The sequence below is a fragment of the Ursus americanus genome, chromosome 7 (genome assembly GCF_024610735.1).
Source record: "Ursus americanus isolate L20-20 chromosome 7, mUrsAme1.1.p, whole genome shotgun sequence".
Classification (NCBI taxonomy): domain Eukaryota; kingdom Metazoa; phylum Chordata; class Mammalia; order Carnivora; family Ursidae; genus Ursus; species Ursus americanus.
This window is the reverse complement of record NC_142133.1, coordinates 57,841,549-57,856,982: the sequence shown is the minus strand read 5'-3', so window position 1 is coordinate 57,856,982 and position 15,434 is coordinate 57,841,549. Positions and strand designations below refer to the sequence as shown.

Genomic DNA, 15,434 nt, shown 5'->3' with positions numbered 1-15,434 from the left:
AGGACCGTGCCTTCCCTGAGGTGCTTACCATACTTGGACGTACTCGAACATACGTGAATTTTAGTTCGTACATGGGATTATTAGATTTCTCTCATCTTATATTGAGAGAAAATAATTCAACGCCCCGATTTGGTGTCTTGCAGAAGTTACAAACTTAAAAATACACTTGCAGAGGTATCTCAGTTGTCTTTTCCGACTGGAGACTACGTCTTGTCTGGGAAGTACCAGGAAAAAGACTGCTTGAAATAAATATTTAGAGGGCGGTACTCCTGTTTTTAACTCCCTCCTCCCTCCCCACCCCGACCAGTCCCTAGGAGAAATCAGGAATCAGAGAATCAGAGGCTTCATCCTTGCGTTGTATATGGATTTACTTAAGAGAGATTTAAAAACATCAAATTTGCCAACCACTATCCGCAGAACTGTCAGGCTCAGATTTGATTTCTGTAATCAAACCTCACTAAATTTTTGCTTTGAGTCCCTGTTGGTTGGCTGTTAAATTATTTTAAAGTATAATGTTCTGTAATAGAAAAACATAAACGCATTTGTCTCTGAAGCATGTTGTACTTGATCCTATAAAGCAATGGTTGCTAAGGGAACTATTTGCCAAGAAGAAAAACAAAGTATTGATTAAAGCAGGGGCATAGGATTAAAAAGATATCCTCTCAAAAAAGGAAATAAAGGTATAGAAGACACTTTGGGGTTCAGAGTCCACCGATTCCTAATTGGACATGGTGGCCATGCCATGTTTTGAGGGAACAGTCAGGCTTACCTGTGCATCTTCCCCTGCAGGCTGTTGCTGCTGCCAACAGGCCTCTACTGGGAACAAAGCAGGAATCAGTAAGGAGTTGGGGAGAGCATCAACGGCAGTTGCCTTTTAATTCGGATTCCACATTCAAAGAAAATGGTCTTCCCAGAAAACACATGGACAGCAGCATTGACCATACCAGTGATGAAATACATGGCTAGATATCTAGTGTAGGACTATTTTATATATATATCTATATCTAGATATCTAGATATAGTTATGTATAGATGTATATAGATATATTATAGTACTGTACATACAGTTAATGAACACTGTACTAAGTTCTAGGGTTAAGGGGGTTCAAAGTATGATAAGACCCGGGTCCTACACAGAAAGCTCTACCCAGTGGGGATGTTTGACTTACATAAAGCCAATACCATAGGGGACCAGAGGTCTGTGTACCTGCCTGAAGGAGCATGGAAAATGGGGCTGCTCGTAGTGGAGAAAACTTCCCAAAAGAGGTAACATTAAAACTGGGTCTTGATGGGTGAATAGGAGTTACCGTGGGAAGAAGGGAAGGGAGGTGTTCTAGGCAGATGATACTCCGTGAGCAGAGGTGGGGAAGTGGTTATTAAGGGTTTGTAGTGAGACTCCCAGGGTGCTTGGAGTATTAGGATGTGTGAGGGGCTGGTGAAAGATGAGTCTGTACAAGTACAAGCCATATCATGAAGAACCTTTTATTCTACAAGAAGAAGTTTGGGCTTTTTCTTGTTGGCAGGAGAGAACCACTGAGCAGTTTTATTTTTGAGGACGATGATTCTGATGACAGCATGGGGAAAGGGGTAGTGGAGGAGCAAGAGGATAGTGGCAGGGAGACTGGGGAGAGGATGTTGCAGTCCATCAGGAGAATGAGGTCTTGAGGGAGTTCCAATTCTAATGGAGGGAAAGGAGGTTTACTGTGGAAATACATCAGGAATCAGAATTCCCCTCAATTTGGTGATGGAGTAACTGTACATATTTATAAAAATAGTAATAAAGATTTCTTCTCAGACTATGATGGGGAAAAGGAGAAATAGATAAAGGAGAAACAGAAGAGACTAATTTTCCAGTGGTTCAAATGGTACTTGATTTCTTACAAGTTTTTAAGTTCCTAGGGTTGATTTAACTTTGAGTTACGGATTTGAATATAAAGTCACAAAAATTCCTTCGTGACAAATTTCACTGAACTGGGCTAGGAGAGAGGTACTAATAGCTTGTTCAACAAATAAATGTAGAGACGGGAAATCATTTATGTGTCCCATATATTATATATTATAACGGAAGACTAAATTATCAGCTACTTTCCCATGTTGAGTTTTTCATTATGTTCTTTTCTGGTTTTCCTTTCAGGATAATTTAGTAATTTCACTGTTATCTTGAAGGTAGGAATGTACCTTTGTGTGTTTACGTGTTATTTCTAAAAACCAAATACAGGCTAAACAGGAAGACATCTTAAAACAGATGAATTGTGTTTTTGCTTAAACTCGTAAAGTCGTTCTACTAAGAGCTGAGACTTTGATCAAGTAAGTGAGCCTGAAATCAGAACAGAGAGGTTTTCAAAGAATTGCCACGAAGCTCTTTAGAATATAAAGACCCCTTGACAAGAAAATTATTTATTTCAGCGAGAGAGAACAGTCTTTTGCAGTAAGTTAGTGATGTCACCAGAAGTAAAATTTAGCTGTAAAAAAATTACAGCCATCTGTTTACACCGTCTTCTATGAAAACACATTCTCAAGATGGCTTGATACCTGCCTTTGTTTGAGCAACACGTTTAATCTTAAATTCAAGCACTTAAAAAAATTCTCTCCAGATATGGTTATCAGAAACATTTAGTATTTACCAGGTAGTACCTAGTTAAGGTACAATAAAGTATCTGTTAAAGATAATGTTAAGAGGGGGGGAAAACTCACAAAGTGGCCAGGAGATTCATAGAGAAAGAGTCCGATTTCCTGTGAGAGGTGTTTCAGCTGCGAGGAATGGCGTTAAGGATGGAGTCGGCCTATGGTTTTGTGTCATGCTTGTTTCATGTTTCTTTGGTCTGAGCTGGAGCCTACGAGCGTAGTTTTGAAATCTGTTTCTTACAGTCTACTCCTCTCATTCCATGACCAGCACAGTGATTTGGTCTCAGCTTCACAGTAGGACTTCCGCAGCCTCTCAGGAAGCCGAAGCTCTCAGTTTTGTTGTCCTCTCTGGCTTTGGTTTTGGGCGGGGGTGGGGGGCGGTGGGGGGGTGGGGGACATTAGCATCTGAACTGAAGTGTATAGGAGGAATCTCTGCCGCCGCCATATCCATTCTTCCTTCTTCCCAGGTGTCTGAGGTTTTAGGTTTATTAGCTGTCTTGATGTATTAAATTGCCAGCTGTTTTAAACCCAAAGCTCACCTCTACCAGATGGACTGAAAACAAACAAAAAACAACAACAACAAAAAAATCTGTGGGTATTTTTGAATCATTTTGTAGGTTGACAGAAGTGTCTCCTGTAATTTTATTGAAAGTAGGAAAATCCAGGAATCTTGTTTAAAATAACACGAGAGAAGTGGTGGTTCTTGATCACGCACATTTGTATGTGTGCTTTTTAATGTCTACATGTATGACTCTATTTCCCTTTTCTCACTTATTTGGAGGTTGGATTTCATTCATTTGTCAAATTGCAGCCAAAACCACCTTTCGTAAATCAAGGTGTCAATATCGGGTGTTAATCTTGACTTCTTTGCACATTTTTGCTTTCAAACAGGCCTTGGAATGAAGCTGCAAGCGAATATTCTGTGGTTGTTCGTTGTTTTACAGATGAGAACTGGGACGATGACCAGCTGCTTGGTTTTGAACCCTGCAATGAAAACCTTGTCTCTGGCTGCAATATAATCAATGGGAAATGCGAATGTGACACCATTCGCACCTGCAATAATCCCTTTGAGTTTCCAAGGAAGGATATGTGCCTTTCAGCTTTGAAGAGGATTGAAGGTAAGTACTGTTCTCACAGTTGTCAGGCTGAGCGCTGTGTGGTATTTGAGCCTGAAGAGGCAAATACTGTGGTATTTGGTACCTTTTACAATCCCAGACAAAACGCGTACAGTTGACCAAGTACTCATGTGATAGTGTGTGTGCACACCATGTGCGTCTGTGTTTCCTGGAGGCCGCGAAACTGGTGATGCTGTGGTCTCATGGGCAGGGTAGTTTGTGCCAGCTTGCCGAGGTCACCTCTGCATACTGGATGATTTCACAAGTGGTGTGCTTGAGATCGGCATCTGTCGTCACCAGGTCCGTTCCACTTGATTTACCGTGGCGTGGTGCTCCACGAGGAGAGTGCTAACTAGAAACGCAGCTCATCTGGCAAGGAAGTGTGTCTCTTTAGCAGAGATGGGAGAATTGCACAGTGATGGTTGAAGGCTTACCTGGGTTTTGCCCCATGGCAAAACCACGTAGGTGTGGATGGGTCATTGGGTGCTTCGCCTGGGGAATGAAGTCAGACATTACATTAAAATAACAAAATTGTGCTAATATGTTCCGAAACTTTTGTACATTCCTGCATAAAACCCAGACAAAAGATGGGAGCCGTGGAAGTGTGATTCCTAGCTGCAGTAATCGCGAGCGGCATGCCCAGAGCTTGGTACCGTGGCTCGCAACCAGGATAAGCAAAGGATAAGGCCCCAGACCAGCATGAAACTCTCTCCTAGCTCCATGTTTCTCTTGGGGAACAAAAAGAGCCGAGCCAGACATTCTTAAGTATACCTGTTATCTCTAAAATGATGTCATTCTAAGATGGAGAGATTGGTAATAAGGTTTGGAATACCAAGGATTGTGAGATCTCATAAGGGCAGTATAGCAAGACTGAATTGTATTAAGTTTCCAGGTCATATTAAATGGTAATAAAGAATAAGAAATTTATAATAGCCTCTAAAATAGCTTTTTTTCTTCGTATTTACCAAGGCTGCTAAATCATTAAAAGAGATTGTAGTAGGAAACAATAGAAATAAAATTCTAGAACTACAGCGAGTCTTAGGTAACATTTAGTCTGGCCCTTCAATTGGAAAATTGGAAAACTGAGCTCCATGCAACTGCTCAGGAACAAGTCCAGGACTAACCGTGTAAAGTGTTCTTCCAGCTGCATCATGACATTGGACAACATGTCACCTAACTCATTTTTATCATCTTGTGGCTCTTTGCTCACCCCTGTCCCCACCTCATTGCTTGCCAAAAGAGAGTATTTTGCCAATTTTAGCATATAAACTTGCAGGGATATTGATGGAGTGGTCAAATATCTACTTAAATTAATCTAGTTACTCATACATATTGAAAATCACATGATGTAAAATACAGTAATTTTAGATGATTTTTGTCACTCTTAGGTTTCACAGAACTGTGCTGGGTGGGTTTTTTGGTTTTTTGTTTTTTGGTTTCGTTTTTGTTTTTTCCCCCAAAAGTTTCTTTTCTTTTCTTTTTTTTTTTTTTAAGATTTTATTTATTTATTTTGACAGAGAGAAACAGCCAGTGAAAGAGGGAACACAAGCAGGGGGAGTGGGAGAGGAAGAAGCAGGCTCCTAGCGGAGGAGCCTGATGTGGGGCTCGATCCCAGAACACAGGGATCACTCCCTGAGCCAAAGGCAGACGCCTAAGGACTGCGCCACCCAGGCGCCCCTCCCCCAAAAGTTTCTAATGTATCACTGTTGCTGCCACCCTCTTTGTTCAGGCCAGCTTCCAAGCCGTTTAACCCCTGTTCCCCGGCACGCTCTCCTCGCCACCATCTCAAAGGTCTGCCGCGTGGCAGGTTGTGAATCTAAGTGGTCACAAGAAGTTTAGTTCAAAATTCAGTGTCTTTTCACATAAAAGTGGGACAGTTGCATTTTTAATTAGTTAGGTGTGTATTTGTGATCTTTACAATGTCGAGATTAATGGCATGGATTTTTAAAGTGATTCTAAGTGGGCTGTTTACAAGGTCTAGCACTTCCAATTTTGAGAGCATTCCCTCAGGAATGATTACCGTAGCTGATTAAATTTCTTTACTTTCTTTTTTTTTTTTTAAAACGGATTCTGTCAGATGACCTCTATCTAATCCAAAAGTAGAACTGGTTGAGCTCATTTAATGTATCTTCTACAAAGAGTACTTTGTTTTTTCAAAATAAAGCACCCTGCGATATTCAAGATCTTGTAAGAAGTCCGTATTGGGGGATTTCCCTCCTCTGAGAAACAAGTTTGAAGGAGAAAGCCCTGCCTATATTCAAGTGTATATTGCCTGTGAGAGAATTAGTGATGATACAGTACTGTGTACGCTGGAGTTGTTAATAGCAATGAAGCCTTAGAATGCTTCTAGGAATTTAAGGCCAGAAAAGCGTGACCTGGACTTGTAGGGTAAGGTGTCATGGAAGAGGCAGAGTCTGAACAATTTGGAATTTGCATGGTGATGGGTTCTAAGAAGGAGAGCAATGTGGACAAAAGAATGAGACCTAGAGGCAGGATTTACATGGCGTACCTAAGACGTGGTGGGGGGGTGGTCTAAAAGAGCAAGGTTTTATGTTGATAGGTTAGAGGAAATCTTAAGGTGGGAGCAGCCTGGGGCTGAATGACAGTGTCTTTGCATCTCAGAGGGAGCTTAAGCCTGGTAATAGGAACTAGCAGGAACTATTGCAGGTTTATGAGCAGAGAGAATCAGAGGCCAGCAAAGCCCTGGATGGGCAGATGGGGACTGTGGAGGGATGCAGAGGGGGTTCGCAGGGGGGATGCTGCAGTCTGGAGGCTCCCTGGAGAGCTGTTCCAGTACTTCTCCTGCGGTGCCTCTAGAGACTGGACTGGGGGCTAGCAGGGAAACAGCAAGGAAGAGGAGGATACACACCATTTTGCTGAAAGAACCCAAAGTATCTGCTAACAGATAGTGTAACAGGGACGAAAATGCACAAAGATGATTCTAGGGTTCCCCACCTGAATAGCACAAGAATGATAGTACAAGTCACGGTGGTGGGGGCACTTTTGAGATGTTTGTGCTGATGTGAAACTGCAGAGTGGGGTGTTTGTTTTAGGGACATAGAGGGTCAAGAGGGGCTTTAAAAATACGAGGGAGATTACAGTATGTTTGAATGATGACTAGAATGATTTAGTAAAAAGCAAGAAAGCACTTAACATAAGAAAGGGCATGATTGCAGGAGCCAAGTGTTCAAGAGAGGAGCAAAGTTGTTTCTTTTTCTCAAACACGATAAAGCAAGGTTGTCAGCTGCCACCGAGGTGGGAGAAGAGGTGTGAAATACTGAGGAGGAGGAGGAAGAGGATGTAAACCAGACATCTCAGAGAGGGGACGAGTGCATTAACCAGGGCAGTGGGTTCCGCGCCTCCACGAGCGCGGACAGCTCACTGGGGGCTCGCAGTTACATGGTTGCAGGGCCACCAGCGACACAGTCGTGTGCTTCCTCCAGCTCCAGGGCACATGCAGTGTAGGCGGAGAGCTGGGTCTGACCAGGGTTAGGATTTTTCCTGGTAACATCTGATAGGAAGAGAAGGGCAGAGATCGAGGGTCACGCAGGAGTCTTCCCAGTGCTAGTGCGTGACCTGTGCCAGGGAGGACACAGCTCCACGCAGCACGTCCACCGTCCCATGTCGTGTGCTTCATGTGAACGAGGTTTCAGTTTTTAAAGGGGAAAGGGAAGAGTGATCTGAAAGTAGCAGTGAGAACAGAGGGGACGCCGCCCCACCCTCAGGTTTACGGAGTGTGGGGAAGGAAGCCGTCCCTCCACAAGAGGACTTCGAGGGACAGAGGAGCCTGGGGGTACCCAGGTTTCCGTGAAAACATGGAGGTGAGGGGAGAATGATGGCAGAAGGGATTGTGGTGATGATAGACTGTGAGTTCTAGAAGGCACAGGAGAAGGATTTGGGAGGGAGGGTTGTGCAGGGCATGGGTGATTTTGCAGGGCCAGTGAGGATAAGAGTCCAGTAACGATGAGTGACCCAGTAGCTTAGACTTGGTTCTTGGTGTTCTCTTGTGGGAAGGTGACTAGTTCATTCTAGTTAAAGCCCTCTTTGTAGGTCCATTCTTCAGGCAGTTTCTAGTGTTTAGGTGTACAGGGTCGGGGGTGGGGCAGAAGGACTAGTATTCTTGCCAGAGTGTAATGAGAAAGCACGTGTCTCCATTTCTGTGCTTTGGGAGTAAATTCTGAGCATGAGTTCTAAACATAACCACAGCAATATTTAAAAAAATGTGTGGAAGACATTGTAGGGCATTTCATTATCGTATTTATAGATTTATGAAGAATACTGGTGATTTCTGGGTATTAAGCAAGTTCCTGTTGAAAAGAGAAGGAGTTGGTCCTGGATTTTACCAAATGTTTTCTTTCCTAAAATACATGAACACATCACACCATAAGATCAGTTGGTCACAAATGCAGAGGCAACAGGACAGTGGGTAACAGCCAGCCATGGCGCTGTGTGGAACGGCTTGTCAGAATCCTCTGTACTTCTCTGTAGAGGAGGAAGTCTGATAAAGGGAATGGCCTGCAGGTCACCCCACCTTGATCTTGACAAAGCTTATAATTTTATGCTCCACTCCTTGATTTGGTATATGTTCATCCTTGATTTGGAATATGTTGTGCTGAGCTTCACAAAAGTTAAATTGATGGACCATCAGAGGAGGGGACGAAAGTAGCAAGAACAGTACGAGTCCCTGCAGCTGCCTGGTTCTCTGGAGGAGCCGCTCCAAGCTTAATAACTGTAGTCAGAGTGGCCACCGCAGATTTCCACGATACAGTGGATGACGTGGACCTTCAAGTGTGCATATGACTCCATGTTGGGGTCAGTGGCTTTTATTTTCTAAAAAATTATTACAGTTCAGAGTGGTCATACACTCAAAAAGTAGTCAGAAATATGAAACCAAGTTCAGGAAGGATGAAAAACACCCTGGCAAACATTCAAATGTTCATTCATCCAAAAAATATTTATTGAGTGCCAGATATGTACCGGGCAGAGATCTGGTGGCTAGGGATACAGCTGTCACGGAGCTGACATTCAAAAAGAGAGGGGTGACATGGAAATAAAAAAAAGGAACAGAAAATATTGTATAATGCGATGGGAGTTACAAAAAACAATAATTAGGATGATATGAGAATTAACTGAGATTAGCGAGAAAATCGCTTTTAGATACAGAGGTCAGGGAAGTTTTCCATAAAGGGGCAACATTTACATTAAAATCTGAATGTAAGAGAGCATCAAATTTAGGATGATCTGACAGGAGAGAATTCTGTTCAGAGGGAACCACAAATGTGGAAAGTTCTAAGCCAGCTCGGCGTGTTGGAGGAATAGCAAGAAAAAGCAAGAAGGTCCATGAGACTGGAATGTCATGGGGGAGGAAGAGAAGGACGGGGATTAGCTCACATAATGCCTTGTAAGTTACGGTGAGGTGAATGGATTTTATCTTGAGGACATAGGAAAGCTATTAAAGGGTTATGAACAGGGTATAGTGCAAGTTGGTTTGTGTGGCTTCAACAGTGCATCTGGTGGAGCAGAGACTTGTGGGAAGCCGCAAGATGCAAGAACGGGAACAGAGTCGCAGGTAGGGATTCTTTTGGTAGTTCAGGGAAGAGGTAATGGTGGTTCAGACTTCACAGCTGGAGATGAAGGGATGGGTAGATTTGAGAAATAATTTGGAACTAGATTTGTTGATGGATTGCACATTGGAAGTGAGGGAAAGAGGAATCAAGGAGTACTCTTAGATTTTGGGTTTTAAGCAAAGCGGTGCCCTTTCCAAGGAGCAGGAGTAGATTTAAGGAAGATTCAAGAGTTTTGTTTTGGATAAATTAAATTTGACACCCAAGTAGAGCTATTTGTTACTTAAGTCATTTTTTATGTAATTAACTCAGTAAGTAGCATTTAAGCTCCATCGTAAGTATACTGAGGACTACAAAGATATATATTCCTGAGAGGAAGTCACCCCTTTCCGCAAGGAGGTATAACTTTGTTGGGAGATTCTAGAGAAAAATAAAATCAACCCAGTCCACATGGAGGAGACTAGCTGAGGGAATATCTGTGTGGGATCCATCAAGTGTGTTCCGAAATACACTTTTTAGGCATTGCTGTATCACACATCATGTGGATTACTGGAATAGTATAGATTATGTGAAATTCACTCATGTTTGGAGACATACAGTGAACATTTTGCAAAAGGAGAAATTTCTCCTTTAGTTTAGCTAAAAGCACTTAGAGTCAATGTTAAATGATTTATAATTTAGGGCTGCATTTAATTACTTTTTTCTCTACAAGATATTTTAGAGAAAAGATAATCTGAAACGGGCATGTGATACTTTACGTCGTTGTCTTATATCGAGTAGACAAATAAGAACAGCTTAACATTAATAGGATGGATGAATCAAGCAAGGCTTTGTGGAGGAATGGGGAACCGAGTTCAACTCTGAGAAGTATGTTGGGTGGCTCAACAGAAGGGGCAGGAGAGAGTAAGAGCAGCCTTGGAGACAGAAAAGAGGATGGATAGAAGGGTGCAGATAGGAAATTACAGTGGTCGAGGCAGTGGGCTGTAGTGGCTGATTGACTTTGGAGCATGAGGAAAGTGATGACGGCCAGATTTGGGGAGGGGAGGGTGATTGTCAAGATAGATGCTCAGAGGGCACGAAGGGCAGGCTGTTGCTTGGTGTTACTTATTAGAATGTGGACCACAAGGAGAGCAGCTGTGTGGGAGGTTGGATGAGGTAGATATTGCGTGTGTTTTGTTGTGTTTGAGGTGTCTGTGGACATCAAGGGGAAGACAGGACTTAAGAGTCTGGAACTCAGAGATCTGGGCTGCAGATAAGATTCTGAGTCATCTTCCCAGGGAGAGTGTGGTGCTGTTAATGAGTATGTGAGGAGTATGAGTGTTTTTAGGAAGCTTAATGTGACAGTAATGTGCATCCCGGAGAACATTTGTGGCTGGCCGCGTTAGCGCTCCGCGAGGGCAGTGGTGGCGGTGCGGGAAGTGTTCCCCCAGCACAGGGAGAGAAAGCCTAGGGACCATCACTGGCGGCGAGCCCGAAGTTAGCCTTAAATGTCGCTGCCCCTGAGAGTGGGAGGTATAAAATGGAGTACATCATTTTAATGATTTATTATTGATGGATTGACCGATTTGTACTCCCTTATTCAAAAAAGCCTTTAAAAGTGTTTGAGAGCACAGACCCATACCTGAGAATAGGAGCGGGTCAGACCCATACCTGAGACTAGAGCCATTCGGGGTAGGACGCGAAGGCCAGTAAACAGTTGGATGGGAAGGTAAAGAATCGGCATTATAGCTGTACACTCTTTCGGTCCAGAAGAATCCTTTCAGCATTGTCTATAACCTTCTGAGGCTGCACCTTTCACTTCAGAGCTGTTTTCTTTCTTCATTCATCTTCATTCTTTATTCATTTATTTATTCAAAAAGGACCTATCGAGGGGCGCCTGGGTGGCACAGCGGTTAAGCGTCTGCCTTCGGCTCAGGGCGTGATCCCGGTGTTATGGGATCGAGCCCCACATCAGGCTCCTCCGCTATGAGCCTGCTTCTTCCTCTCCCACACCCCTGCCTGTGTTCCCTCTCTCGCTGGCTGTCTCTATCTCTGTCAAATAAATAAATAAAATCTTTAAAAAAAAAAATAAAAAATAAAAAAAAAAGGACCTATTGAGCACATGCTGTCACTACAACTCAGAGTCTATCAGTTTGACTTTGTTTTGCATTTAACTGAGGGGCCATTTTCTAAATGACCGTAAAAGTGCAAGATGCATAGATAGAATCACATTTTAGATATGCTTTGGGAGCTTGCTTTTGATTTTTTAAAGAAATTTTATAAATGTCTTAAATGATATTTTTAAGCATTTATCTGTTCTGTTAATGTACATTGCATGGAATATATATGCTTAGGCAGAAATTAAAGGTTAGAGAAAAGATGAGAGAAGGGCATCTGGGTGGCTCAGTTGATTAAGCATCTGCCTTCAGCTCAGGTCATGATCCCAGGCTTCTGGGATTAAGCCCCACATGGGGCTCCCTGCTCAGCGGGGAGCCTGCTTCTCCCTCTCCCTCTGCCTGCCACTCCCCCTGCTTGTGCTCCCTCTCTCTCTCTCTCTGTCAAGTAAATAAATAAAAAATCTTTAAAAAGAAAAAAAGAAAGAAGATGAGAGAATTTATGTAGCTAGTTAGATACCTGTATTTTTTTCATCTGCTTAAAAGGAAGATTGATTTTGCATTATATGGCTGTATGTTCCGATGCTACACTAATTTTGACACAGACAAATGACTTCTGTTTTATAGAATTTTTCCTTTCAGTTTTTAAAAGCCTAAATAACAGTGGCTTCAGAGCCTTAATTTTAATTAATTATTCTGTGCTCTTAATTTACTCTTTCAGTCGTACCTGAGGAAATGTTAATATAATATGGCCTTGTTATTCCATTTTAAGTGCTTTACATTCCCCTTATTTTTTTCCCAAACAGTGTAAGTGCTACATTTTAGTCTTGCTTATCTTTTTCTCAGTCTGTAGCCCACAGTACAACTTGTGCTGTGTGTGGCCTCATCAGATAGACTGCCTTGTGATGCCATCTGTAATATTAGTAGACAAAAATTTAATTAGTATGTAGAAAGAAATCGGATACTGAATGCTTTTATCCACACAACTTTTTTCACAAACATTTTGTGCTGGGAGTAGGGACAACACTCACACACCCACAAAAAAAGCACCCAAGGAAATGTGATCAAGTGGAGATGGGCGGATTCTTTAACATCCGTTCTGTCTTTGGGATAGTGCAACAGAATCCCCTCTTGACCCTCTAGGCACTGGAACTGTGCGGGAGGGAGACACTTTTAGCCGTAGCCGGACGTCTGCTGCCATCCCATAGTATCAGTACAGGGATGATGGGGGCACCCAGCTCTGCCCCGACCCAAGTTCCCACACAGGGCTCACGGTCCATGGGGGAGGCCTGGGCATCACGCGCACAGGGAGCTCCCTCGATCCCTTAGGCTTGAGAGAGCTTAATGGACACACTGAGATTTTGATTGACAGGGACTGGATTGGGGCTGGTGGGTCTGCGTTTCCAGTGAGCCCCCAGGAGAGGCTGCGGGGCTCATTCGTCACCACACTGAGCCGCAGTCATAGAGGGCTGGGGCGAATCTACCTCCCTGGGAGAGAACATCTTACCTTTAAGTGATCATGGGACTTACTGTTGATTTCTACTACTTTCATTGCTTTTAAATAGAAAGCGTCTGTTATAAAGCCTGTTTTCAAAGAGTAATACATAGTAATGGTTTTATCATATAATTTTTTATCCAAGTCAATATTAAAAGAAACTAAAACCCAATTGAGGTGTTTCATAGTACACACGTCGGATCACATGATGAGAAACTAAACAAATCCCAAGACTTGGATGCTGAGGAAGTTGCTTTTAGTAGAGGTGATCCTTTCTAGAAGTTTACCTTTTGGTCTTTGCTGAACACTAGAAAAATATCTCAGACCTTAGGTTTGTGGATTTTTTTTAAAATTGTGTCTATCGACATGGTATTAAATGTCATTATCCCCAAATCTTTCCTATAATATTGACTGTAGTAAAAATGATCCAGTGTAATCATTAATTCACAGGATCAGAGGTACTAAAAGTCAAATCATACGTTTCCCCAAAATATGACTGCTATAAAGTGCATTTATAAGGTCCTTAGAGCTCATCAGTACTGTAATTATTTGGTTGAAGGGAGGATAGAAATGGGGTGAGAATAGAACATTTCAGGGGAAGAACCTTTGGGAAGTACTTGGCCTTTATATAATCCTTGATAATGGAATATATGTACTTAACTACCAGAATAATAACAATAAACAAAAAGATAATCTCTCAAGCTCTGACTCTTCCTTCTTCAGAAGCCAAGCGTGCTACGTTGCAGGGGCTGCTCCTTCTCTACTCCAGGACGTCCACCAATTCAGAATTTTTAAGTTAGTCACGCGCTTCATTAAAATTACTCATTGCAGATTGTTTTTCTTAGGGTAGTTGTATCTGAAACCAGTATTACGCTTGTGAATGGATTGCTTTAGCTCATATAAATAGTTTTTAAAAAATTATTTTCAAGGAGTTCCATTTGCAATGCTTAACAATAAGTATGGAGACACTAACCCTTCCCTGACCAATTAGAAAAAGCCATTTAACCTTACCTTCCAGGTGGCTGAGGGTCCTCATTACCATCAAGGTCCCCCTGATTGTGATTTTTCCTTTAGCTGGCCAAGTGTCATTAAAGATGCATGCTTAATGAAGACAGTAGGCTTTTATGCAACATTAAATCTCTGTCGCTGCCCCCCTCTCTTTGTAAAAACAATCAGAAATTGGTAATGGGATCAATCTTTTCTTTGTAGGAGCACATATTTTAAAGTGACTTTGAAATCTAAATCTATGTATTTCATTTTAGATTCCAGCAACGTCATAGGGAAGGAAAGCATAGACACCGTTATTTATTTTCATAAGTAGTAGACTTTTTTATTTAGGTTGACAACTAAATCAGTATTTTAGAATTTTATGTTGTAGGTACAAATTGTTGTTTTGATGTCTTGATAACTGGTACGGGAAAAAAAAGGGGGGGGGCTACCAAAAGGCGGAAACCAGTTTCAAATATCTGGGAAATCAAAACAGGAAACTCAAGGAACTTGGCATGAGACCAGCTGGAGGGGATCACTTGCTTGAATAATTATACCTGCATTTTAACTGTTGGAAGTCATAAAGTGACCTTCTGGTTGTTGTGATTTCTTGTGCCCAGCAAAAAAAAAACCCTGTCATGATTAAATATTTTATATCCTGGTGTGTAGGAGGGGAGTGTGTGTGTCTGTCTGTCTGTGTATGTCTGTGCAGAGGAGTGTTTTATTCAACCACATTGGGGTTCCAGGAAATGGTGTAAACAAATCTTCAATCTGACCCTTAGAATGATACTTTCTATGCAGTTACATGTAAATAATAGTGTTCTGTGCCACTTATTAATGTCCCCCCTTCCTTCTTTGCTTTAACTCATTCTCTGTGCTCTCAAGACATCTCTTCCGTCCAAATTGTTTGTAGCCCAGACGTCTGTCTGTCCTCTTCCTATGTATACATGCTCCCAGGTTGGTACAGGAGTACCAGAAGTTGTAGGTGAGTGATATTTGCCACAAGTGTATGCTTGTTTAAAGATTAAATACCATCTACTGAGTATATATTTTTTAAAGCACGCTTATTGTTAAAAGGACAAAAAAGAACCTGATGCTTTCAGTCAGAGAAATGGTATTCTTTGGGGGCCAAGCAGAGGACTTTCCTATTTCATCTATCAGAGACGCTAAAGAAATGTTGGTCTGAGGCTCGCCTTTAGCAGGTGAACGTTTCAGCTTCTGGGTAACCCTGAGCAGGCCCTTGGGTTTCTGTGGTTTCTGACTTGGCTGTAGGTGACCTTCCAGTTATTCCCAGGGCTTGGCGTGTGCTCTGTCGTGAAGAGCTGCTGAGTTGCTGCTTTGCCCAGCTGTGTCCTGCTAAATCCTGGCCCCCACAAGGGTGTTTCCTGACATGAGCAAATGATTTGGAATCCTGACCTTCTGAGCTGCTTCAAAGGGAGCCTGACTACTCCCCATAGAAGAGTTGGACTTGTACCTTCTCTGTCCTCCTGCCCCAGGCCAGCTGTCTCCATCAACCATCCATCCAGAGGGTGTGGGCCTTCAGGAATTGTCATTC

At 42.5% G+C, this 15,434-nt stretch overlaps 1 protein-coding gene across 6 annotated transcripts in view; it reads left to right on the top strand.

Annotated features, from left to right (window-relative positions):
• The window catches only part of CRIM1 (cysteine rich transmembrane BMP regulator 1), a 185,859-nt gene that overhangs the window by 36,151 nt on the left and 134,274 nt on the right, over positions 1 to 15,434 (top strand). For all 6 annotated transcript variants that reach the window (XM_087863736.1, XM_045809087.2, XM_045809084.2 and 3 more), the window contains one exon: positions 3,570 to 3,743. In XM_087863736.1, coding sequence (XP_087719862.1) covers positions 3,570 to 3,743 — 174 coding nt within the window. The remainder of the gene's footprint in view (positions 1 to 3,569; positions 3,744 to 15,434) is intronic.